Raw genomic sequence first — 23,867 nt, forward strand, 5'->3', positions numbered from 1 at the left:
CCAGAGGAGGAGCTAAGATGGATCAGAATCATTCTGGAAGGTAGATAGATTTTGTAAAACACTAGCCATAGTGTGGTCCGTGCTATATGTATGCACAGAAGAAACCCATAGGACTGGGTGAACGGCGCAGTGTACAGGGTGAGAGTTAAAGATTGCCTAGAACTGTGACCTGGAAAGAAAGTTATAAGAAAGAATGGCAGCCGGCTATTGGTAGATGGGAGTTGCAAGTTTTCAAATGTTCCTGATCGAAGAGAAAGGCTTCACAGGGTGCTGGCCCAAAGGGCGTTCGAATTTAAATGGGGACAGAAGGCTGTGGCGCGGTGGGCGGGCATTGGTTGAGAGCGCAACTTCATACCCGCTATGGTAAGCAGAACCAAAAACCCAGAGAGTGGCCCCTGGCGATCAGGACTCTACTTCGGGAACGACTTGACTTCCCAGGCAAGGCACGCGTGTGGTCCTCCACGCGCGGAACACGTTTACTTGCTCAGGCTGGCTGGAGCATGGAAATCAGTCCCGCCACTCACGGGCCTCAGAGTCCTAGGAACTTGCAAGTCCGCTTCTGGCCACAAGGAGCCCATCTTTAGTAAAACAGCACAAACGACTTTAAAACCAGCGGCTTGCTGAAAATGAGTCCCTGGAAACGGTTGCTAGGGCCAGAAAACTGCGATTCCCAGAAGTCATTTGGGAAGTTTTGGTAACAAGCAGCTGGCCAATGCGGTACTGCTTCCTGTGTCGTGAGAGCTTTGGGGCTCATCTTTACAGAGTTTACCTTTGACTTCGGTAGAAATCCTTCCGGGTTTCTTTCTTTCCACAAGATGGCAGCGTCTGAAGAAGAGTTACTGCTGCCGCGGCTTCCGGAGCTCTTCGAAACCAGCACGAAACTTCTGGAGGAGTTGGAAGTAGCAGCTGAACCCACCGGCTCCCAAACAATCCAGGATAAGGTGTCCAAAGGACTAGAACTCCTTGAGAAGGCTGCCGGAATGTTATCGCAGCTTGATTTGTTCAGGTATCGGGGAGAGGGCAGTAACTGCACAGAACGAATGGTTAGCAAGGGCAGAGCCATTGCACTTGGGTGGAAAGGACCTTTAAGGCTAAAACCGCTCAGTTCCTACTTGTTCACCCTGTGTGCATTCTTTCCATTGTCCACTTCTCCTCGGAGATGGTTAATATCCCAGGACAATGCCCCCTCGTGTACGGCTGACTGCCTGATCCTTGGGTATGCAAGCTCAACCACTTTCTTTTAACCTGGCCAATGTCTTTGCACCACTCTCTCCCAGCCCTGTTCTTCCCTAGAAGCAAGGGCCACAGTTTAACGCTCAACCAGGCTTCACCGCCTCCTCTTTGCTCTTTCCAGCCGAAATGAAGATTTGGAAGAGATTGCTTCTATCGACCTGAAGTACCTGATGGTACCAGCGTTGCAAGGAGCTCTCACCATGAAACAAGTCAACCCCAGCAAGCGGCTAGATCATTTGCAGCGGGCTCGAGAACACTTCATACATTTCTTAACTCAATGTCATTGCTATCATGTGGCAGAGTTTCAGCTACCCCAAACCAAGAATAACTCAGCTGAAAATAATACTGCTCGCTCCTCCATGGCCTATCCAAATCTCGTTGCTATGGCATCTCAAAGACAGGCTAAAATAGAGAGGTGGGTCAATGGCTGTAATTTGAGGGCTGTAGTTGGGGGTGCATGTGTTGGTATGTGTGGTATGTGTGCGTGCATGGACTACAGAATAGTGTATGTTATTTTCTTGGTTCTTAATAACATAGACCCTGGTGAAAGCAAACTTTTCTGAATCTTAACAAGCCTTTGCCATGGTTGAGGGGGTTGTACAAAAACTTCAGGACCTCCCAACCCCTCAACACACACCTTATGGTTGTCACTAGTGGCAATGTTTATTATCCCAACCATTAGGTGTAGCAAAGTAAATCTTAACCTTTTCCATATCACTGCATAATGCTGTTTGTATGGGGAAACTATTTCAAAAGGACACAATATTTTGAACTATTTACTGAGCAAATCTGTTTAGAAGGCATACAGGCTGGGATGTATAGCATCCTGAATTAATCATAGCCCTGGTACAGCATCATGTAACTTTGATTTAACCTTAGTTTAAAAGAAAATTCAATGAATGCTCAGTGTCTTAAGAACAAAGTTAGGCACTGGGGATAGAAACTGATTGGGTGTTTGTATGAATGTGGGTGATCATGGATCTCCGGTGAGGAAAAGTAGCGTAGAAGCAGCAGGACAGTATAAAATGCTATGGAGGGAGATGTGTGGGGTCCTGTGGAAGCAGTCAGGGGAACACACAGGCAGAGAAGGAACCAATGAGAACTAGGCTTCTCAGGAAGGGGGAGTCCTGTTCTGAGGTGTTTAAGAGGACTAAGGATATGAGGCTGAGGATGAAGAAAGGGTGGCATTAGCCGCCAAAGCAATAGAATTAGTAAAGTCACAGAGGCATTAAGTAAACAAAGCTGGCATGGAGCTGTGTGGGTGGCGAACAGTGCTTGCCCCCCCCCATCCCACCCCTAGCGATAAAATAAGGCTAGAGCTAACAGGTGGAGGGAGGCAGAAGGAATAATGAGGACGAGTGTCATAGGACTGACATCAGAGAGAACTGAGAATGCGAGGAAGGTAAGGACCAAGCTTGAGGCCCATTGTTAGGTACTCTGATTTGGGGTAGATTACTTAATTTCCCCAGGTGGAAAATGGAGATAGTAGGTACTCCATCATAGAGTCTTTTATGGAGGATTAGCAGAGAAATACATATAAAAAAACTCAGCTCAGTCAAGGTCAAGTGTAGTTATGATGGCAGAAGCAGAGCTCTGGCTTTGGGTCTCAGCTTTCCTTCTAAGGCATTGGACTTTGACTAAGTTATTTAATCAGTGTAAGCCTTAGGTTCAGTCTGAGGTGAAATTAAATAACAGTGGTACCTAATATGGTTAGGAAGCATAAATTGGCCTAGCACCCATGAGTAAATAGACAGCACAAATTGGGTTATAAAGAAAAAAAGGACAAGGAGATAGGAGGTTGGTTTGATTTGGAAGGAGTTGTAAGTGAATATGACCAGAACACTGAACACAGTGTGTATGAAATTCTGAAATAATTGATAAAAATATTTGAAGTTATAAACATAAGCTGGGATAGGGCAGAGCATAAATTCAGTACTGAGACATGTTGAATTTGAGGTAACCCACAAGATATCTAAGTAGAGATATCCGATACCCTAAAGCTCACAGGTAAGACTTAGACTCTAGAGATTTGAGAATTCGCTACCTCCTAAGCCTTCACGAATACTAGGAAGTAGTCTAGATGTTAAAAACTGGCTAAGATCAGTATTATTATGAAGCTTTGGTTCTGGTAGATACAGACAGTAACCTGGTGGATAAAGTACATTCAACCTAGCATATACAAGGCACGGAGTTTGAGTCATAATGCATGTGCAGAAATTTTCAGGTTCAGTTGCTAAGGGTATGAAGAATAAGAAAAATGTAGTTGGGAACAGTGAGTCTCAGTGAACAATTTTTAAAGAAATCGTCTAGGATAATACCAAATAGATTCCAGAATCTTCTCTGAAACTGACAAATTGCCTGTAGGCATAGATCAAAACCTAAGCTAGTGACTTGTTTGTACACCCAGAAAGACTGTAGATGCCTTGAGAAACAGGCACAGGTAAGGAAGTGCTATCTGGTTGGAGGAGTGAGGAAAAAGTTCAGAACACAGTGGCCTGTGGAATTAGTCTCGAAAGATCACTAAACTTAGAAACTATAGATTTCCTGAATATGAAAGTAAACTCATCGTTGAAAATTTGCAAAACAAGAATATTTTTAAATCAAAAAATAAGCCGTAATTAGTATTCATAGATGTCATTGTTAACTGTCTGCTATGTTTTCTTTCAGATCTACAGTTATTTTAGTTAATAAATTATGAAGAGTACTGTAAAACAGCTTTTATCCTGTTTTTTTAAAAAGCTAATATTGTCAGCATTTTCCCTGTCCTTTGAAACCATATTTGATGGTTTTGTAATATTCCATTCTCTAGTTGTACCATAATCATTTAAATTGTTACTGTCACGTATTCAGATCTGATTTTGCTTGCATTTTGGGGTGGGTTTTCTGTTTGTTTGTTTGCTTGGGGTATGTATGTGATTCTAAGTAATACTCTGAACAAACATTTGTACTGCTGTGATTACTGTTTCCTTGCACTAGAGCCTCTTTGCATATTTTAAGACCCTTGAGGGATGACAACAATGTTGCCATCCACAAGAACAAAGTCTTAAAGTATTGCCCCTTTTATACTCCCTGAATGTCAACACTAGCAAATCCCATTAGTCAAACAGGAAAAGTATCTAACTTTGATTTCCATTTCTTTGGCCTGTAATCTTGATCTTTGAACTTTTTTTTAACCTGTATGACAGGTGCGTTGTCAACACTGCCTCTATACTAATGCTCCTGAACTCGTGGTACTGTCCTATAATTCTTCTGACTGTGATTCTAACACCACTTACGGGGATTCACAGATACTAGCTTTTTTCCTATTTCTTCCTTTTCCTTTCCTGTTGTAGTGCTAGGGGTTGATTCCAGGGCCTCATGCATACCAGGAAAGCACTCTACATCTCTAGCTCAAACCCATGGCTTTTCACTCCCGAGTGTGCCCGAATACCCAGGTCTTCACTGTTTCAGTGAGTGCACCGGCATTCACCTGGCTATGTAAGCAGGACACTACATGGACCTTTGTTGAATTCCGTAATCTAGTCCATCCTCCAGGCCTGTGAATTCTAACAACAAATGCTCTCTTACCTCCCTGTTGCCTTCTGTCTCCACTAGCACACTCTGGTCTAAGCCATCAGTACCTTCCAACCTCAGGTAGCCAAGGCCCTGTGTAATCTGGTGTCTGTTTCTCCAGTTTCATCACATGCTCATCTCATCGGACCCTATCTACAGTGGCTGCCTTCTGGTTCTTTGAACAGACCGATTCCTTCCTTCTTTCTATGTGCTGTTCTCTCTGTATTCAGTTTTCTTCATTTGGCTAATTCTTCATTGTGTAGGTCTCAGCTTAAATGTTACTCTATAGAGATCCCTTTCTGCACCAGTCTCTTTAAGTACTGAACATCTGTCATTCTCTCTTCCCTCCACATTTGTTTGCTTCACGGCATGTAGCTGTTGTGCAGTTATGTCATGTGTTCATCTCAGGTTTGTCTCTCTTCTATTAGAACCTGTGCTCTATAAGGGTCGGAACCATTTCTCTCTTGTTCATCGTGGTATGCCTGGCACAGGGCCTGGCATGTACATAGTGTTCCAACAATGTTTATTGTTGACAAATAGGAGAGTCAACACATCATATTCCAAACAGAAGCAGATCTGAGTGTGTACAGGGAATAGATAATAGTCCGGTCCAACAGAAGAACCAAGAGTAGTATGAGCACAGGTGTACACGAAGTGATGTGTACAAAATACTGATTGGAAACAGTAGGGCCTCAAGCTAACAGTGGTCCAACAGGAACGCAACGATAAAAGGGAAGTTGTGGTTATCCCAAGTACTGCTTTTATAAGAAGCATTTGCATGACTAGAAAAATTGTTCAGAGCAAATTTGGTAGCTATATATGAGTGCTTACTTTGAGTGCTTGAGGGCCTGGGCTCAACCTCTCATACTGCAAGCAAACACCCCCCCAAGTATTCAGACTCTTGCTTTCTGTAACTCCTACTCATGACTCTAGATACTGAGACTATCCTAAATAAAACACCTGAATGGTATGTCTTCTCTCATATCTGCTTCCCTGTGCATATTCTCTTAATCATCTTTGAGGACTAAGTCTGATTGTGTTTGAGTAACAGCGCCTTCATTCTCTTAACAGAAATGAAAGTAGAAGCTGGGTAAGTAATAACCTAGTGGATTTAGGTTCTTAAGTGGCAACTAGATAGCCACGCCCATAGACAAATGGAAATATGCAACTAAAACTTTGTGACTAATGCAAAACATTTAGGATCTCTCTACTTTGGAGAACCTAGATGTCTCTTCCAATGGGAAAGACATATAGGTGGAAACGATAGGAATTCAGAGTGTGGCAAGTTGGGAGAGAAAAGGGAAGGAAATACCAATCAGAAGAGACCTAACAAAGTAAAAATAGAGAAATTCACAGAAGCAAAATGTTATATTCATTCTGAGGCCACTCCCTACATACCCCCTTACACACACACACACACACACACACACACACACATACACCTTAACACATACTTTAATTCACAATATTTAGCATAGTATAACTTTCAGTCTCTAGACTTGAATTTTTCAAGGTCAGAGGCCATGACTAGTAGTGTATTAATATTCCAATTGTATTGTATCTCATGGCTCATAGTTAAAGCCTGGAGGTATCTGGAGAGACAGAGTAGTATTCTACTCTGGAAACAATACAGCATTGCAAGCATTGATTCTTTAGAATCAGACCATTTTGGGGTGACCGCCTTCTACCACTTCATAGATGGGGCATGATCAATTCCAATCTCCATCCCAAACTCAGTTTTTGCATCTGCTATCAATGTTTATATTGCTCTTTACAAAGAATTTTATTGTGCATTTTTCCATTTGATCCTGTAACAACCCCATGAATTAGCTCTGCATTATAAAGCTATGAGAATGTGCTTTTCAAACTGACTTGATCAAAATTACATAGCTAGTAAATGGTCAGACTAGAATTGAAGCTGTCCCTTCTAATGCAAAGACAAGTGGTCACTAGACATGGTACAAAATACATTGCCGAAAGGTGATTCTGGGCAGGGGGAGAAAACTGGAGAGTGAACATGTATAACTGTGTCAATATAGAGGCTGCTGACTGACAGTGATGCCTGAGAGAAGTGGATAGGGACGAGATTGATAGAAAGCAAGGTGAAATAAATGATAGATTGAGGAAGGGTGGAGCAGAGATTTGAAGATCAAGGGAAATTTAGTGTTAACAATTGCCTGGCCATCAGGCAAGCATGATGCTGGTATGTAATCTGCATAAAAGATAGCCATGCCTGATAATAGGCATTTGTGGTTGGCCCATTTGATACAGCTTTGCAATTAGTGCTCCATAACTGCTTGGAAACAACACAAGGAAACTTCCCAGTCAGGGTGGTTTTACGGATAAGGAAGTCTAAGGCAGTAGTTGGCCCACCCTGGGGAGCCTAGAACACTGATGTAACTTAGACAGTGGTTGCCAGTCTGTCCTTCAGAGCCTTATGGTTCTATCTGTGTCTGAGTAATGTGGGGAGCCTTCCTCTAATTTTGCCAAGGCACATTTTTAGCTGTATCTTACTCACTGGGGTCCTATTTATTCAAATTCTCATGTGAACAAAATTCCTTTTCTAAGAGAAAAATTTTTGTGTGGTTTTGGGAGGGAGGGTTTGAGGGAGTTTTGGTTTTTTTGTTTTTGTTTTTGTTTTTGTTTGCTTTTTTAAGCCACTGGCCTGAAGGAACAGGTACTGAAGAGCCAGGAGTCTAAAGGATGGAAAAGAGCTAAGTCACAGAAGCAAGGACATAGAAAAAAGGAACGGAGAAGAGAGTGCATGAGTTGAATGATCATGGAGGAGAAAAGCCAAACAACTTTACTTAGAGGACCACTAGACTCACCCAGAATTCACCCTGGAGTATACACATTCTAGGACTCTTATATGTTGTTTGCCTATGACCTAGGCACCTCCATGGAAGAGGATAAGTAGCCACTTGTGGAACCAATTAAACATTCTCAAGTAATATTTGTAGTAGCACTCCTGAGCTAGGAATTGACCTTCGTATTCTTTTACCCAGAAGCCTACATAATGGTGATACCATAACAATTTGTAACAAACAAGATACTCTCTTGTTGGGTTAATGAAGAGCCTAAACGTTTTTATAACAGCATCTACCGTGCAGTAGTCCTTGACTTTGGCATAGAACTTCTTCTTGGCAAAATAAGCTGGAAAAGGAAAGCAAGGGGGTGGGGAAATGAGAGAAGAGGAAGAAGGCATGCATGCAGAGGAAGGAAAGAAGAGAATGCATCCACGTAGAGTTCTGTATAAACTTTGAGGAGCACCCCCTCACCTTAAACTCTCCATCGACTTGAAGCTAAGACCTTATCTAGGTACCCTGCAGATCTGGAAGTGCAGAATGGGCTTCCAGACAGAGAGATTTTGATGCACTTCTCTTGGCAATCATGGCATTTTGACTTGGCTCCTGTTTGTCTGCAAGCCTTCATAGCTAACACATTGCCTGTTTTGTATTTTAAATGCATTTATCTCTTGCCACCTGCACTGCTCTCTCCCTATTTCTGATCGCCATCATTACCTAAAGTTATGTTGGTATCTTCTCCTTTCCCTGCTTTCTGTCTATTTTAGACACTGCTCTATGCGCATTTGCTTTTCTCTCTTAGATTACTCTTCTGGATATCGGATGACTTCCTGCCTTCTTTCCTTGATGGCTTTGCTTAGGCTATCTCTTCAGAAAGGTCGCTTCTGCTCACTTTATATAGCATGCCTATTTCCACACCATTGTTCTGTCCATCCGCCCTGCTTTTTGCTGCGTCATAGCATGTATCCTCATCCAAGTTATCATCTATTCTTTTTGATTTGTCTTCCTCCATTAGAAAAGAAAGCTGCTTGAAAGCAAGGACTGTCCTTTATAAACTCTCTGTAGCACTAAAAGTGCTTGTCATACTCTGGAGATAATTGACAGATGACGGATAGATGAGGTCCTAGAATGCATCCTGGAAATGGCAGCTGAGATCATTGAGTCCTAAAACTAGATAGAGATGAGTCAGAAGATCTACCTCAGGAATGTAATACATGAAAGGAAGAAAGATGACCAGCTTTTCAGCAGTTTCATAAGGAAGTCCTGGCATCGGTGGCAGGTAAACAATGGCCTATTAAGATTATGGCATTCCTTGAAGATGCAACTTCAAAGTGGAGGACTTACAGGAAGCACTCTGGCACTGAGCATCCAGCAGAGTGAGGACCGATATGGCCATGGCTAAAGCGTCTCATCCTGAAAGATGCTAGGTCTTAACTGAGATCAAGATATGCCTAGGCCCTGCCTTGCTTTGTAGTCTGAGGCTTGGCTCTGGCTTATAGAATCCATTCCTAGAGCACAGACTCTACTTCCAAGGTAGGAGTTAGCATACATACTGCCTGGACATCTACAAAGGTAGACCTTACTATAGCCTTTTGAAGAAATCTGTATTTTTGAGTTCATGGGTAATGCTTTTCTGTGGAACAGATACAAGCAGAAGAAGGAGGTGGAGCATAGGTTGTCTGCACTGAAATCTGCTGTGGAAAGTGGTCAAGCAGATGATGAGCGTGTTCGTGAATATTACCTCCTTCACCTTCGGAGGTGGATTGGTATCAGCTTAGAAGAGATTGAGAGCATTGACCAGGAAATAAAGATCCTGAAAGACAAAGACTCTCCAAGAGAGGTAAGCCTGATCCTTGACCACATAGCAGTGGGAAGCTGCCACCAGAAGTTTGAACGTTCTGCAGGAGAGAAATCAAATGAAAATCCTTAGCTGGATGTAGTGGTGACAATTCCAGCTACTCAGGAGGCTGAGGCAGAAGGATCACAAGTTTAAGGTCTGTCTGAGATACAAAACCAAAGATCTTTAAACAAAAAGTATAAAACATTGGAAACTAACTTACTGGAAAAGTAGCTCAGTGATGGAGAACTTGTCCAGCATGGATAGAGCCCTCATTTAATCATCAGCACTGCAAAACCCAAATCTTTGTCAATCTCCATGAAAGCATCGTTCACATTAGGATAAGTGGAGAAAGGCTGATAGTTTGCCAGAGTCGCTTTCTGATTCATTACAGCAACCTCCCCTGATACTTTTTAATCTAAGGCACTTAGTTATAACTGGACCATATCAAGGAAATTTTCCTTAAAGTCTGAATAGTTTTTAGCTGTGAAAAGAAGGTAGAGAAGGGGAAAGGGGCCTTTCTAATCTACTTAATTGTAGAAAAGGGAAAGAACAGGATTAGAATGGGTAACAAAAGCAGAACTGTGGGAAGTGGGCAAAAGAGAGACAAGGAAGATGCGGCAAAAGATTAGGGAGTGAGTCTGGGCTGGGGAACGACTTAGACCTCAGCCTTACCCAGTTGCACACTCATAGACCAGCTGATCACTCAGGTAGGAGACGTTGAAGCAGGGCATCTTCATACACAGAATGCCCAGAAGACTACCTTTCAAAAACAACCTTGTAGAAGAGCTTTTGAGTGTCTATGACCATCCTAACCCTGTGCTGGAGCTGTTTCAAAAGATTATATGCCCTATAGCTGCTTGCTCTTTAGTACAGGACCAACACGAGTTGACTTGATCAGCCACCACAATAGTTGATCCGAGTCCTTGGCATGGCTACTTTTTCATTGGCTTGTCCCAGTAAGCCTGGGACGCTTACCTGAGGAAAATAGCAATCTGGTCCTTAATGTTAAAGGACCAAAGAATGAACTTTTACCATTCCATGGTCCTACAGCCCCTTGAACATTTTTCCAGATGAAGGGTTTTCTGGCATTTTGAGGTTAGACTCTTTTGAGTCCTTTCCTGTCCCTGCTTTGTAGGTGTAAGTAGTTTTGTTAGGTTTTGTTCTCTCTCATGTGAGATGGGCTCTGGAAGTGATGCTGTGAAAACAAAATGGGTGCTTTCTACTTAACCATACTTTGTTTCAGCATGCCTAGATAGCGTTCTATAAAAACCACTGGCCTGTCCTCCCTCCCTTTACGGACAGACATCAATTTCAGCATAATGACATTAGACAGGCGGGGATACTAACCACTATACTAACGAGGAGCTGTGCATAATGACATTAGAAAGAACTTTAGGGAAAGCTCTTAATTCTTTTCTGCAGAAGGTTGGGCTGAAGGAAAGTGCTTCAGATTCAGCTCAAGGGGAGTTTTAGAACGTGGCAGGAGGCATTAGAATTCTCTTCTTTAGATGAGGGTGATCTTGAAACCAAACAGTTTTTTCTTTGTGGTAAGAAGTTTCCTGAGAACTTTTGCTCTCTCTCATTTTAGCAAAGTACATAACACCCCTCAAGACTGATAAGTAAAGGAGCCATCAAGATGGCTGACGACCCAAGTCTGTTCCCCAAAAGCCACATGATGGAAAACAAGAAATGACTCCTGCAAATCGCCCTCCGATCTTCACCCCTAACTCTCGCTGACAAGAAATAAATATAGATAGAAAATAGAAAGCTTGACCACTGGTAATAGAAAGGGAGGGAATTTTGAACCCAGAGCTTTTTCCACACCAGAAGGACTTGAAAGCCCGGGTGATAAAATGGGTAAACTGGCAAATGTACCTCTAAAATTAATTTTCTTCTTAGGAAACAGCTTGTCAGTCATCTCTTCCAGAGAAGCCTCCAATGAAACCCTTCATCCTCACTCGGAACAAGGCACAAGCCAAGTAGGTAGTACTGCAGGCCGACCTGCTTCCGCAGCCTCAGTTTCGATGGTTCCATGCAATGCTTGAGTTAAATACAAAATGGAAACTCTGGCAAAGTCATGGCGTCAGCTATGAATGGTACTCTCACCAAAGAAACTAAAGCTTCTTTCCTGACACTTTCTCCATGTGCGTCCTCAGAAATTCCCTTCACATCGAACTTGAAAATAGGCAGATAACACAGAGAGAAGTCAGTGAATCAAACACAGAATTGCATGCTTTCCGTGGTTTTATGCCCCTATTGGCACGCTCCTTGCCTTCCTGAGATACGTTCTCAGAAGGACGTATCTCCCAGCTGCGATTTAATTCTGAGGGGTTGAGCCTGTTCCACAGGCTCGCAGGGAAGTATTCTCCATGTTTCCGAACCACCAACTGTTAATTGCCAATTCACAGTGCCATGGTAGAGTGCTGGTCCTTGGGGTTAGTTACTGGGAGATGACTGTGGACTCTTGACTTTAATGCTTCCTTCTGGATGTGCCCTTTTCTGCATGACTGAAGAATTTTGTGCCAGTCCTCAAAAGATTGCCATGTAGGGCGATGAGACCTGCCTCATCATTAAAGAGAAAAAGGGCTAGCCAATATTGCTCAGTTTGTTTAGTTCTCTAAATGAAATGTGATCTTTGCAGAGTATTTGGAACTGGTTATCCCAGCCTGGCAACTATGACGGTGAGTGACTGGTATGAACAGCATCAGAAGTACGGAGCCTTACCAGATCGGGGAATAGCCAAGCCGCCATCAGGTATGAAGTGCTGAGATGTATGGACTGCTAGTTCCTTTCACCTTCACAATCAAAAACCTGAGCAAACGGTCCGACAAAAGTCACCTCGTCAGTGTCATTCACCATTAAAGCAAATAGCTGCTTCAGAGCAGGGTCATTTTTGGATCTCTCCAGCTATGCCATGAAAACAGCAGCCACATAGCAAAACCAAAAACCCACTTGTAACAATGTGTCATACTGGTCCCTGTGCAGTCAAAAAAGAGAAACTGAACAAAATAGTCATAAAAGAGCCACTCCCTACATGTCCTACAAAGTGACGAGAAGCAGGCCACACTTTGAAGGAGGGAAGGGAACTTAAAATTCCTTGAGAGCAGGACTCTTGATATTATATATTCTCTGCACCCAGTTTGGTGTTTAGGCCCTAGTAGGTTGGTACTCTGAAGCTTCTTTGAAAGGGAAAGGTAGGGAAGGGTGAGAGCAATATGCATTATGGAGCAGAACAGTCAGACAGTCGCAGGCAGGTGTGGTGTGACCATACACTTGCTGCCATGTGACATGAGACATTGTGTACCCTGCAGAGCCTTAGTCTTCTTGTCATCTTTGACTCTTAATTATGTGAGGGAAATAGTCTTACCTTCATTTTAAGATGGAAATATGGTCTTTAAGAAGTGACTTACTCTGCCTTAACAAATACATTGGCCAGGCTAGGATTTAAATTCAAGCCTAACTTTCCTGTGTTAGTACTCTTTCTAATAACATGGGGAAAAAACAGTGGCCATTATTGTTTTGTTTTGTTTTGTTTTGTTTTGTTTTAGAGCTTTTCACCTCAAGGCATGCTGTATTTCATGACCTAGAGTAATTAAAACTCACATAGCAACTTGTAGACTTACTGGCTGAGGAATGAGAGAACTAAGTGTAAGTTGTCTATTGCAATGCAAAGTGATCTGGGAAATCCTAGAAAGGAAAGAATCGTAACAGAGGAGCCCCAATTAACTGGAGAATCTGATTGTTTATCAACACAAGACAGATAAATAGGCCTTTTGGCTTTAAACAGCTTCAAAGTCTTCTAGAATTACAAATCATTATTCTTTAGAGGATAGACATCTCTATAATACAGATGCTCTTCAACTTAGCACAGGGTTACATCTGGATTAACCCATGGTATATTGAAAGTAGACAGATGAAGATAGCTTTAAGAGCTAGGAAGAGCTCAACAGCCAAAGCTGTTGCCTCAGAAGCATCACAACTGGAGTTCAGATGCCCAGTGCCCTTAGAATTGCTGGGTGGATGTGGTCATCCGCCTGTGATCTCAACATGTAGGCAGCACAGATGGGATCCCCAGCGTAAGCTAGTGAGCTAGACTAGTTAAAACATAAGCTCTGGGCACAAATAAAGGACCTCATGCTAGTATATAATGTGCAGTACAATCAACCCTTGGTTTGTACATGCACATGTGGGTACACATCACATATGTAAAAATGCCTTTAATACATTTAGTCCACAATATCACAGCTTAGCAGTACAGGACATAATGGAGCAGAGTTTAAATTTTTTCCACATATGATACCTTTATGCTCTAGAAATTCTTATGTAGCCAGGAGCCTATGTGTATATAAAGTAGGCATACTCATAACATTGACATGGGTCAGCAGGTAAAGGTGGTTGCCTCCAAGACTAACAACCTGACATTCAGCTCCATGACCCATAGTGGAGAGAGAGTCAGTTCATAAGCTAATCCTCTAACCTCCATAAACACGCTGTGGTATGTGTGACCTCATGCACATATACAAACACATAAATAATTTTTAGAAATATTTTTAAAGATTTGGTTTTTACTTATATGTGTCTCTGCAGGGACATGTACTTTGCATGCAAGCATGAGGACATGAGTTGAGTCCCTTCAAGTTGTGTTTCTTTAAAAAGTCAGGTGGGGTGGTGCATAGCCTGTAATTCCAGTGCTGGGGACACAAAGACAGCAGGATCCCTGAAACTCACTGCTGAGCCAGGCTAGACAAATTGGTAAATTCCATGTTCATTAAGAGACATTTTAAGGGCTGGAGAGATGGCTCAGTGGTTAAGAGCACAGACTGCTCTTCCAGAGGTCCTGAGTTCAAATCCCAGAAACCACATGGTGGCTCACAACCATCTGTAATGGGATCTGATGCCCTCTTCTAGCCTGCAATCACATATGCAGGCAGAATGCTGTACATAAAATAAATAAATCTAAAAAAAAAAGAGAGAGAGAGAGAGACGTTTTAAAGTATAAATTAGAGAGCAATTCAGGAAGATCGTCAGTGTCAACCTCTGTTCTCTGCACACAGACAAATATACTCCTTATGCAGGAAAATTTGAAAGTATACAGAAGTAAAATACACAGACAGCAAAGACAGGAATTCTTGTTGATGTCCCATTAGAAGCAGTAGGAGCCAGAGACAGCCGAGTATATTAAAGTCCTGGGGGAAGGCAGGGAAATTGTCACCCTATTAAATGAAATGAGGACATGATCACTTCAAATTAACGGTTGAGGAGAAGGTTTTAATTGTAGATATGAGATAGAGGAAGCTATGTAAATATGAAGGATGCCGGAGGCATCTCAAAGAGTCCAGAGCAGGGAAACAGTAGACTGAATGTGACCTGCAGCCTGAACCATGCCATGAGGAGAGAGGGAGAAAGAGACCTTCACACGTGTGTGTTTACACTCACAGAATAAGACAAGCCATAGACTGATGCCAAATATTTTAAAAGATAATCTGATAAGAGACTGCTATCCAAAATATTCTCTTAAGATACAATAAGAAGGGGCTGGAGAGATGGCTCAGAGGTTAAGAGCACTGACTGCTCTTCCGGAGGTCCTGAGTTCAAGTCCTAGCAACCACATGGTGGCTCACAACCATCTGTAATGAGATCCGATGCCCTCTTCTGGTGTGTCTAAACACAGCGTACTTATATAAATAAATAAATAAATCTTTATAAAAAAAGCATTTAAGGAAAAAAAAGATACAATAAGAAAATGCACAGCCAGATGAAATAAAATAGACCAAAAATATCTTAATTAGATATTTCACTAAATAAGATATGAGACGCTCCACATCACATGGTTAGGATAATATAAATTAAAACAATCAGATGCCACTACTCATCCAGTGCACGGCCAAATCCAGAACACCTTAAATGTAAATGGAACAGACCTCAAGTGAGAAATCGAAAATCGACCATCTTCATACAACTGCCTACTATTAATAGGAAATGATGTATTTTTGAAATATAAAAAATATATTGATTACCAAAAATGAAAAAAATCTAAAGCTCTGTACGTTCTTACCAATAGAGACAGTGATATTAGATGAAGCAGATGGCAAAGGAAAAGAGTGGTTAAAACGATCATTCCATAGTGATCAAAGAAAGGGGCCGCTTCCCAGGAGCACTCATGAATTGGAACTTTGGAAGTGCCTGTTAATGAGCCTCAAATTACAGGAAGACAAAAACAATTAAACGGAGAAATAGACAAAGCTACATTTATAGTTGGTGTCACATTTTGGATTCTGTGTGTCCAAAGCATGTGCAGCAGATAGGACTTTGGGAAGTGAGTGGATCCTGGAATCTTTGACTTCATCAGTAAACTAATCAGTTCATAGCCCATAATTTGGTGGGCTTTTAGGAAGGGGTAGACACTTAGGAAGTAGGGGCCTTATTGAAGGGAATGGGTCCTTGAGAGCCCTTCTCTCATGCTTCCTCTCTGGTCCCTAGCTGCCACGAATAAATAGCTTTGTTCCAGCACATGCTCTCCTCACCATGATGTTCATCGTTATGTGGAACCCAAAGTTATAGGGACAAGTTATGAAGAATTGGAACTGTGAAACAAAAGAAATCTTTCCTCCAGTGTTTTTCACCCCAGCTATATTGTTGTTAGAGGATATAATCAGAAATGTTAATATTTCTTTTAGTAATTTATAGAGTTCTATTTACCAGTAAGGCTATAGAAAAATCTGATCAACATTGTCAGTCATCCTCCACTATTTGGCATTTATAGCACTATGTCCAACAATAGCAAAATAAACGTTTTCAAATACACACGACACATTCACCATATACTAGGCTGTCATAAGTTTCCATTAATTTTCAGAAATTGAAATCACAGTGAATGTGTAGCTGGGAAATTCCCTACATGGGAATTAGCACCAGAGTAACCGACAAGTCAAGGGAGAATTGCAAAGGAGGAGCATCAGACTTTGAGAAATACAATGAACATTGTGCCAAAGGGGACGTATGTGTAATGTTGAAAATACAGTGGTAGGGGAAGGGGGCAATAAAACCAGTGATAGAAAGCCCTACTTCAGTAAGTCGGGAGAAAATAAGACAAATAATAATATAATAAATAATATAAATACCTGATATGCAGGATATCTGATATGTGACTCCTCCGAAGGGCATCATGATCCACAGATTGAGAACCACTGGTATAGCCATAGCCCCTAAAAGGAAGAAACAGAGCCCATAATGTTACTGTGAAGCCATAGTCATTGTTTACTCGGATATCCATACATAGCAGAATAGATAAGTAAATTTTAGTACATTCATACAGTGAGCCGCTGTATAGCTATAAGGTTAGACTAACTACACTACTTCAGCTGTAAGTAACATGTTTAATACATGACGATTCATTGGACTACACTCACATTTTTTACTTTTCAACATTTGTTTATCTTCAATAAAAGTACAAAATAAACTTGGACAATATTTACAACAGAGATAGACGAGGACAGTGAATCCCTGTGAACCACAAAGTAAACCTAGAGAAAGGCAGGTAGGTCGTCTGGGCTTCATATCAGCAGGTTACTGGCCTCTGTGCAGAAGACACTGTGAGCTAGCTACCTGGAAAAACTGACAAGAGAGAGCTTCAAAATATTGTGTTTAATAACACCTGCAGTGAGTCCAATTGAAGGACGGCACGTGAAAGTAGGGGAGCTTATGCTATCCAGTATAACCTTCCCAAGGTGGCTCAGTGGGTGAAACCAAGCAGGTGAGACGCACCCATGATTAGGCAGTGTGACGAGCAGAACAGTCCAGCCTGGAATGAACTCTTGAAATTAATCCCCCTGGTCTCCCAGGGCAGGGCAGGGCCCACAGGGCTTTCAAATAGTCCGTCCCTACTCACTTAACAGCATTATTTCAAATTTGTTCTCCTCTTATGTTTTGTATTGTTTTGGGTCTCTGAGTAAAATCAAAATTAGGAGAAGAAGGAGACGGGACATACAAAAGCGAGAGAGAAGCAAACTAGCCGTGTAAGCTGGATGCCATAGTTCTCCAGTGGGTGTGAAAGCCACAGCAGATAGCCCCTGGGCAATTGTACTAACCACCTGGAATCCCAAGGTTTGATAAAAGTTCCGAAAAAGTAGATCCTAAGAATGGTTAGAAAACTGTGAATATACTTTTAAATAGATGAGTTGTGTGACATGTAGAATATATTTCAAAATTGTAAGGAAAAGTACCAACACAAATCCCACACAAAATTAAAGGGCTAAAGGAGATCATTGCAAGCAGTCCAGAAGGAGAAGCTAACAAAAGCCAGGGGCAATAGCCATGCCTGTAGTCCTAGCACTTAGGAGGGGCAGGCAGGAGAGCGTGAGTACAGAGTCGTCCTGAGCCACTCAGTGTCCCAGGTCAGCATGGACTGTGCTACCCTGTCTCAAAGCACAAACAAAAGCACAAATAGGAAATAATATTTTTAAATGAGATGGGAGATACTAGTTGAAAAGTAGCACAGACCACAGAGGGCCCACCTGACTTAGGGTCGAGAAACTTGGAAAAGCTAAAATAGAACAAAAGAAAAATGATCAACACTGAGAGTGCTGTGAAAAAAGAAGAGAGTCAACAGAAAAACAGAAATTAAACAAGAGTCTGGAGACAAAATGTGATCAAAAATTATATTGTGTGTGAAAAAGATTTAAATATTTTTTAAACAAGGAAAAATATAGACTGAAGCTGATAAAGAGGATTTTTGGATAAAATGGCAAATATTAAAGACAGATATAAAAAGCATATTCCTGAAAAATTCACCCAGAATGAATAAGACTAATTTGAATAAAACTACTAAGTTTTTTAAAAAATTAAATATCATAGACATCTCTACATTTGTAGTAATTTAATTCTGAAGTAAAAAAAAGTATTAGCCTGCCTGTGAACTATGACACACTTCATCCTGTGAGAAAATAAAGTAGCAAACACTTATGATCCTCAGAGAGGAAAGATAGGAGCCAAGACCGTGCAGTATAAAAGCTTTTAAGTATAAAGGGTTCCAATGGTTTTCAAAACCCAGGAACTCTGTTTCCATGCTTCCCTCTCTGAAGAATTTTCTAGAAAATGAGATTGAGACCACTGCCATAGTGAGAGCCATTGGTGGTGACTGGGAACAGTTATTGGTAGAACCAGACTGAGAGTTAAGAGGGAATGAGTGTGTAGTACTCATAAGCTTGGATAATGTACATACACACTGCAAAAATGACAAAATGAGAAAAGTATGCAAAAAGCTTTAACAGTTCCCAATGATTATGTAGGTGATAGTGTTAGTATCATTATCAAAGCTGTACAATATAAGGGAGTGTCATTGAAGAATTGTCCTGTATTCATAGCATGTCCTCTGTCTCTGAGAACTTAAAAAGAGTTTCCAAGGAAGTAACAGCAATGCTGTATCCCTGATATGGACATGTGAAAGCATGTATTTCACAGTAAAGGCACATTTGCTTTAACCACTGAAAATACTAGAAACAAGGAGGAGCGTAGTAATACTGGCCTAAATTGTGGCATTGAAATGCCATTCGCAGTGTGGCCTGTGATCCAAGCACTCAGTGGTAGGGGTAAAGTAATACGAGGTCAAAGCCAGCAGGGTCTACACAGTGGGATGCCATCATAAACAAGAGAAAAGAAAAATTCCTGACAGGAAAAAGCAAACTATCTTAGAGAAATAGCCTTTCTGATTCTGCGAGGAAGTAGTCCACAGAAACTTAGCTCACATGTTGGGAAAGACTGGGAAACGTCCATTTTCACTAGCCAGTTTGGCCTCCAAAAGGATAACTGGAGATCAGGAGTGTAGTTCACAGGTCAAGTTTTGGGTTAGTATGTGTAGTACCCTCTTATTTTCCCACCCCCTAGGGCCACAAGTAGAAGAAAATGGAGTTTACAGGTACAGCTTAGTTAAGAGAGACCTAACAAGGGGTTGGGGATTGGCTCAGTGGTAGGCGCTTGCCTAGGGGCGCAGGTCCCAAGGTTAGGTCCCCAGCCCAGGAAAAAAAAAAAAAAAAAAAAAAGAGCACCTGCTCAGTGTTTTTGAAGCTTTGGGTTCATTCTCCAGTACCCCACACAAAAAAGTCAAGTAAAAGTAGCATGAGTACGTTTGACAACCAAACCTTTCTTTATCAGTGTCTATACTGAATTCTTAGTTCACATAGGAAAATGATACAAACTTAAGGGTCTCATACAGTGTTTCAGTATACATATATATTTTCAAATCAGGATAAACATAGCTGTCTCCACAAACATCATTTCACTTAATTAAAAAAATAAAAATAGATGTACCATATGATCTAGCTGTCCCACCACTGGGCAGATATCCAAAAGAAAGCATTCAAAATTGTTCTAGCTTTTTCTTTCTCTCTTTGTGGCTGTAGGAATGGAACCTTGGGCTTCACATCGGTTAGGTAACCACTCTACACTGAGCTTAACGTCCAGGCCTCCTTTTATTAGTATATTGTCATTATTATTCTGTGCAATAGAATACCAGAATTTTCCTCCAGCTTAACTGTAGCAAAGGACCCATTGACCATCCTTTGATCCCTCCCTCCCTCTCCCATACTCTTTCCAGCCTCTGGTAACACTATGCTCCTCTCAACTTCTTTGCTGTCGACCTTTTCTTAGATCCTCTGTCTGAGTAAGATCATTCAGTACTTTCCTTTCTATGCCTGGTCTATTTCACTTTATGCTCTGCAGTTGTAACTGTCATCTCAGATGTCAAGCTGTTCATCCTTTATGAGTCTCTGCATAGTATTCTATTGTGTATTTGTAACACATTGTCTTTATCCATTCTTCAGAAGAGAGACACTTAGCTTGATGGTACTTTTTATACTGTGAGTGAGCATGAGAGTGCAAAAGTCTCCTTGACAGACTAATGTCATTTCTTTGGGGTATTTTCCCAGCAGCAGGATTACTAGATCATATGGGGCCTCTGCTTTTACTTTCTAAGGAACTTCCTACTGTTTTCACAGTGACTACACTAGTTTATAACCCACCAACAATGTTCAAGAGTTATTTTTACTCACATTCTTTTTAGAACTTAGTTTTTCCCTTTTTCGTCATAAGCATTCTAACTGAAGGTCTTGTACTTTTGGTTAACGTCTCCATAGTAACTAATAATACTAATTTCTTCATATATGTATTGGTCATTTGGATGTCTTCTTTTGAGGAATTTCAACTTGAGTCTAGTGCTCATTTTTAAATTAGATTGTTTGGACAGTTTGGGTTTTGTTTTTTTTGTTTTTTTTTTTTCTTGTTTTTTTACTATTGAGTTTTCAGAGTTCCTTCTATACTCTGGATATATATCCCTAACTGGATGGAGACTTTTCTTCAGACCTGTAGATTCTCTCTATCCTGTTGATCATTTCTTTTGCTATAGAAAAACTTTTTTTGTTGTAGTTTGAGGTAATCCCATTTGTCTATTTTTGGGTTTGTTTCCAGTGCTTTGAGGGTCTTCTCTAAAAAGACTCACCTGGTAAAGGCCGTACAAGACTGATAAGCTCCTGACTTCAATCACCAGAGCCTACATGGTGGAAAAATGAAACAACCCCACAAGTTGTTTTGTGGCAAGCCACCCCTCCTCACAAACACACTAAATAAACAAGCAAACAAACATAAAAGCAAATCAATCTTAAAATATCTGCCTCTTCCAGTATCTGAAGTGATTTCACCTATGTTTTCTTCTAGTAATTTCATATTTTAAGTCTAATATTTAACTGTTTCTAGTAGATCTTTGTAAATGAAAGTAGAGGACTAGTTTCATTCTTCTACATGTAAACAGCTCGTTTCCCCTACTGTTTACTATTTCCTACGGTGTTCCTGGCATCTTGGTTTAAGATCTGCTAGCCATGGCTTCTAAAAATATGCTTTTAGGATCTCTTATTTCATTCTTTCAGTCGATGTATCTGTTTTTACATCATTACCATGCTGACTTTGGTGTGTGTATATTTGTGTGTGTGTGTGTATGTGTGTGTGTGTCTGTCTGTCTGTCTGTCTGTCTGTTTGTGTCTGTGTGTCTGTGTGTGTTTTATATGTGGCTGTTTGAATGTATTCCTAAATGGAGACAGAGGTTGATATCAGTCATCAAGTGTCTTCTTCAATTGTTCTCTGTTTTTCGAGACAAGAGTCTTTTTACTGAAACTTTAGCTCATCAATTTGGCTAGCCAGCTTGCTGGTGAGCACCAGAAATCTGGCTCTCTCCACCTCTCCAGTGCTGGCAATGTACTCATGCACTGTTCTGTCAGTGCTGGGGATCCAAACTCAGATTCTCATGCTTGTGCAGCTAGCACTTACTGACTATCTCTTCAGCCCCAAAGAATACATATTTTTCTCAGAAAATTTTGTGGGTGTTATATTATTAAAAGGTGAACTGAGATAAATGAAAGGAAGTTTATTTAATGCAAATTACTGGAAAATTGGAGACCTGCAGTAAACAAATTCCAAGTCCTGTTAAAAATTTATCGAAGTATGCCAAATTATCAAAAAGCACACAAATCAAGTGTCAGAGTGAGTGACTGTCCATGGTACCATTTCTTTCATTGGATTCTCAGGCATGCTTGACAGCTTGAGAATTCTGTGACATTAACAATTTCAAGAAAAAATAAATACATAGATTATGTGACTATAATAAAGCTGGGGCTGGCAAGATGACTTGCAATTAAAAGCCCTTAGTATTCTTGCAGAGGACCCAGGTTCAGGTCCCAGTACCCATGTCTTATCTCACACCAAAATGTAGCTCCAGTTCTGGGGGATCTGATGCCCTCTTCTGCCCTCTTGATGGCTCCTGGTGCTCATAAAACTCAAACACACACACACACACACACACACACACACACACACACACACACACACACACACACACATCTAATTTGTTTAAAAAATGAATAAAGCAAATTGGTAATGAAATAAGTCACTTGTAATGACACATCATTGGAAATTCCTAAAGCGTGTATTTTTTTAACTTGAGTGATTTTGGATTTCTGGGGTTTTTATTGTTACTTGTAGCAGGGGTGGGACTTGCTTTTGTTTGTTTGTGAGTTTGTTTTAATGAAGGGATGGTTGACCATTTAGCAAGAATGCTTTTCCAAAATAGAATCCATTTATGGAGAATGCCTCTATGATCTAGGCTTTTGTGAAACTCTCAGAGGCAACTTTAGTTACTACCATGGGCAAGCATGTCTTGTCCTCAACAGTGGACACGCCCTCCCCGTTTGTGCAGTGCCCGGGCAGCTAGCTGTGCCCTGTTCTCTCTGCGTGTGCTTGCATACTGAGCAAAGCCACGCTTCTAATGTCAATTTGCATTTCCTCAGTTTCATCTCTCCTTTTTTCATTTTTCCTATGTTAGCTGATTTTCAAAGAACAGCTCAGCAGCAGGAAGATCAAGAGCAAAAGGATGAAGAGAATGAGGAGAAAGCCTTGCACAGGATGCGAGAGTGGGATGACTGGAAGGACACGCATCCCAGGGGCTATGGCAACCGGCAGAACATGGGCTAGTCATTCCAGAAGGCCAGAGGACAACGTGGTGCACACCTTCATACCAAGGACAACTTCAGGAGGGTGCAGCGAGGGCAGCCATGTGGAGTCTTGCATTGAATTTGATAGTGTCAAATAATTGCTTGTACCCTAGGTAATGACCAGTGAATTTTTGTTTGGCTTTATTAATCTCATCATGGTGTATTCTGATTTCTTAAGTGGTCAGAAAGAGCACCAAGAAATGGCTCTATATAATCAACGATAGTATGAAGTAATTCTCTTAAAAAAAAAATAAAACCCCCCTATTATGTGGGCCTATGCACAAATGTGGGCATCAGCTGGTTTTGTTGAATGTGGGGAGCCCCAGGATCCAGCTGTGGGTCTCTGAGTATCTGGAAATCCCTGTCATCTCCTGTCGTTCTGAGCAAGAATTGCCCAGACTTTCTCCTTCCCACTAAGTGTGCTATGTGCCCTGTGAGCGATACCCGTGCTATGAAATACTGCTATAGAAGAGATGACGAAAGAGTTTCAAAAATCAGAGCTATGAGTGAAGGAACCCTTAAAAATTAGTCTCACAAATATATTGGCCCATCCAGTAATCTCTTGGGAGGTAGAAGGAGGAGGCTCAGAAGTTCAAGATCATCCTTAACTATATAATGAGTTCAAGGCCAGACTCAGCTACATGAAGCACTGAATAAATAAAAAGCTTCTGTTTTAAAAGTCCTACCTTCCTACCTCCCCAGTTCTATCCATGGCCAAGTGAAATGGGGGCACCAGAGAAGTTGCTCTTAAGATGTATCCTTTACCCTCACAGGAACATTATTAGCCTAAGCCTTAAGGTGAAAGCAGTCACCTCCAGCACATGGGATGACCTCCTTGTCTATATGGTGCCGTGCCTGACATGGTGGCAATGTTTGCCTTTGCTCCCACTGATTAGATAAGGAGAT

At 41.3% G+C, this 23,867-nt stretch overlaps 1 protein-coding gene across 1 annotated transcript; it reads left to right on the forward strand.

Annotated features, from left to right (window-relative positions):
- The first annotated feature begins 797 nt into the window (after positions 1 to 797).
- Positions 798 to 23,246, forward strand: Igbp1 (immunoglobulin binding protein 1). Its single transcript, XM_032889731.1, has 6 exons — positions 798 to 1,006; positions 1,355 to 1,648; positions 9,234 to 9,429; positions 11,329 to 11,408; positions 12,071 to 12,183; positions 22,793 to 23,246. The coding sequence occupies exons 1-6, from the start codon at positions 816 to 818 to the stop codon at positions 22,939 to 22,941; spliced, it is 1,023 nt and encodes a 340-aa protein (XP_032745622.1). The 5' UTR covers positions 798 to 815; the 3' UTR covers positions 22,942 to 23,246.
- Positions 23,247 to 23,867: the final 621 nt, after the last annotated feature.

This window comes from Rattus rattus, chromosome X (genome assembly GCF_011064425.1).
Source record: "Rattus rattus isolate New Zealand chromosome X, Rrattus_CSIRO_v1, whole genome shotgun sequence".
Lineage (NCBI taxonomy): Eukaryota > Metazoa > Chordata > Mammalia > Rodentia > Muridae > Rattus > Rattus rattus.

Excerpts from the sequence above, each read along its gene's own strand:
- Igbp1 (XM_032889731.1), top strand. The coding sequence starts at position 816 with ATGGCAGCGTCTGAAGAAGAGTTACTGCTGCCGCGGCTTCCGGAGCTC. Across the intron at positions 11,409-12,070 it reads CGGAACAAGGCACAAGCCAA|AGTATTTGGAACTGGTTATC; the intron begins GTAGGTAGTACT and ends TGATCTTTGCAG. Across the intron at positions 12,184-22,792 it reads AATAGCCAAGCCGCCATCAG|CTGATTTTCAAAGAACAGCT; the intron begins GTATGAAGTGCT and ends TTCCTATGTTAG.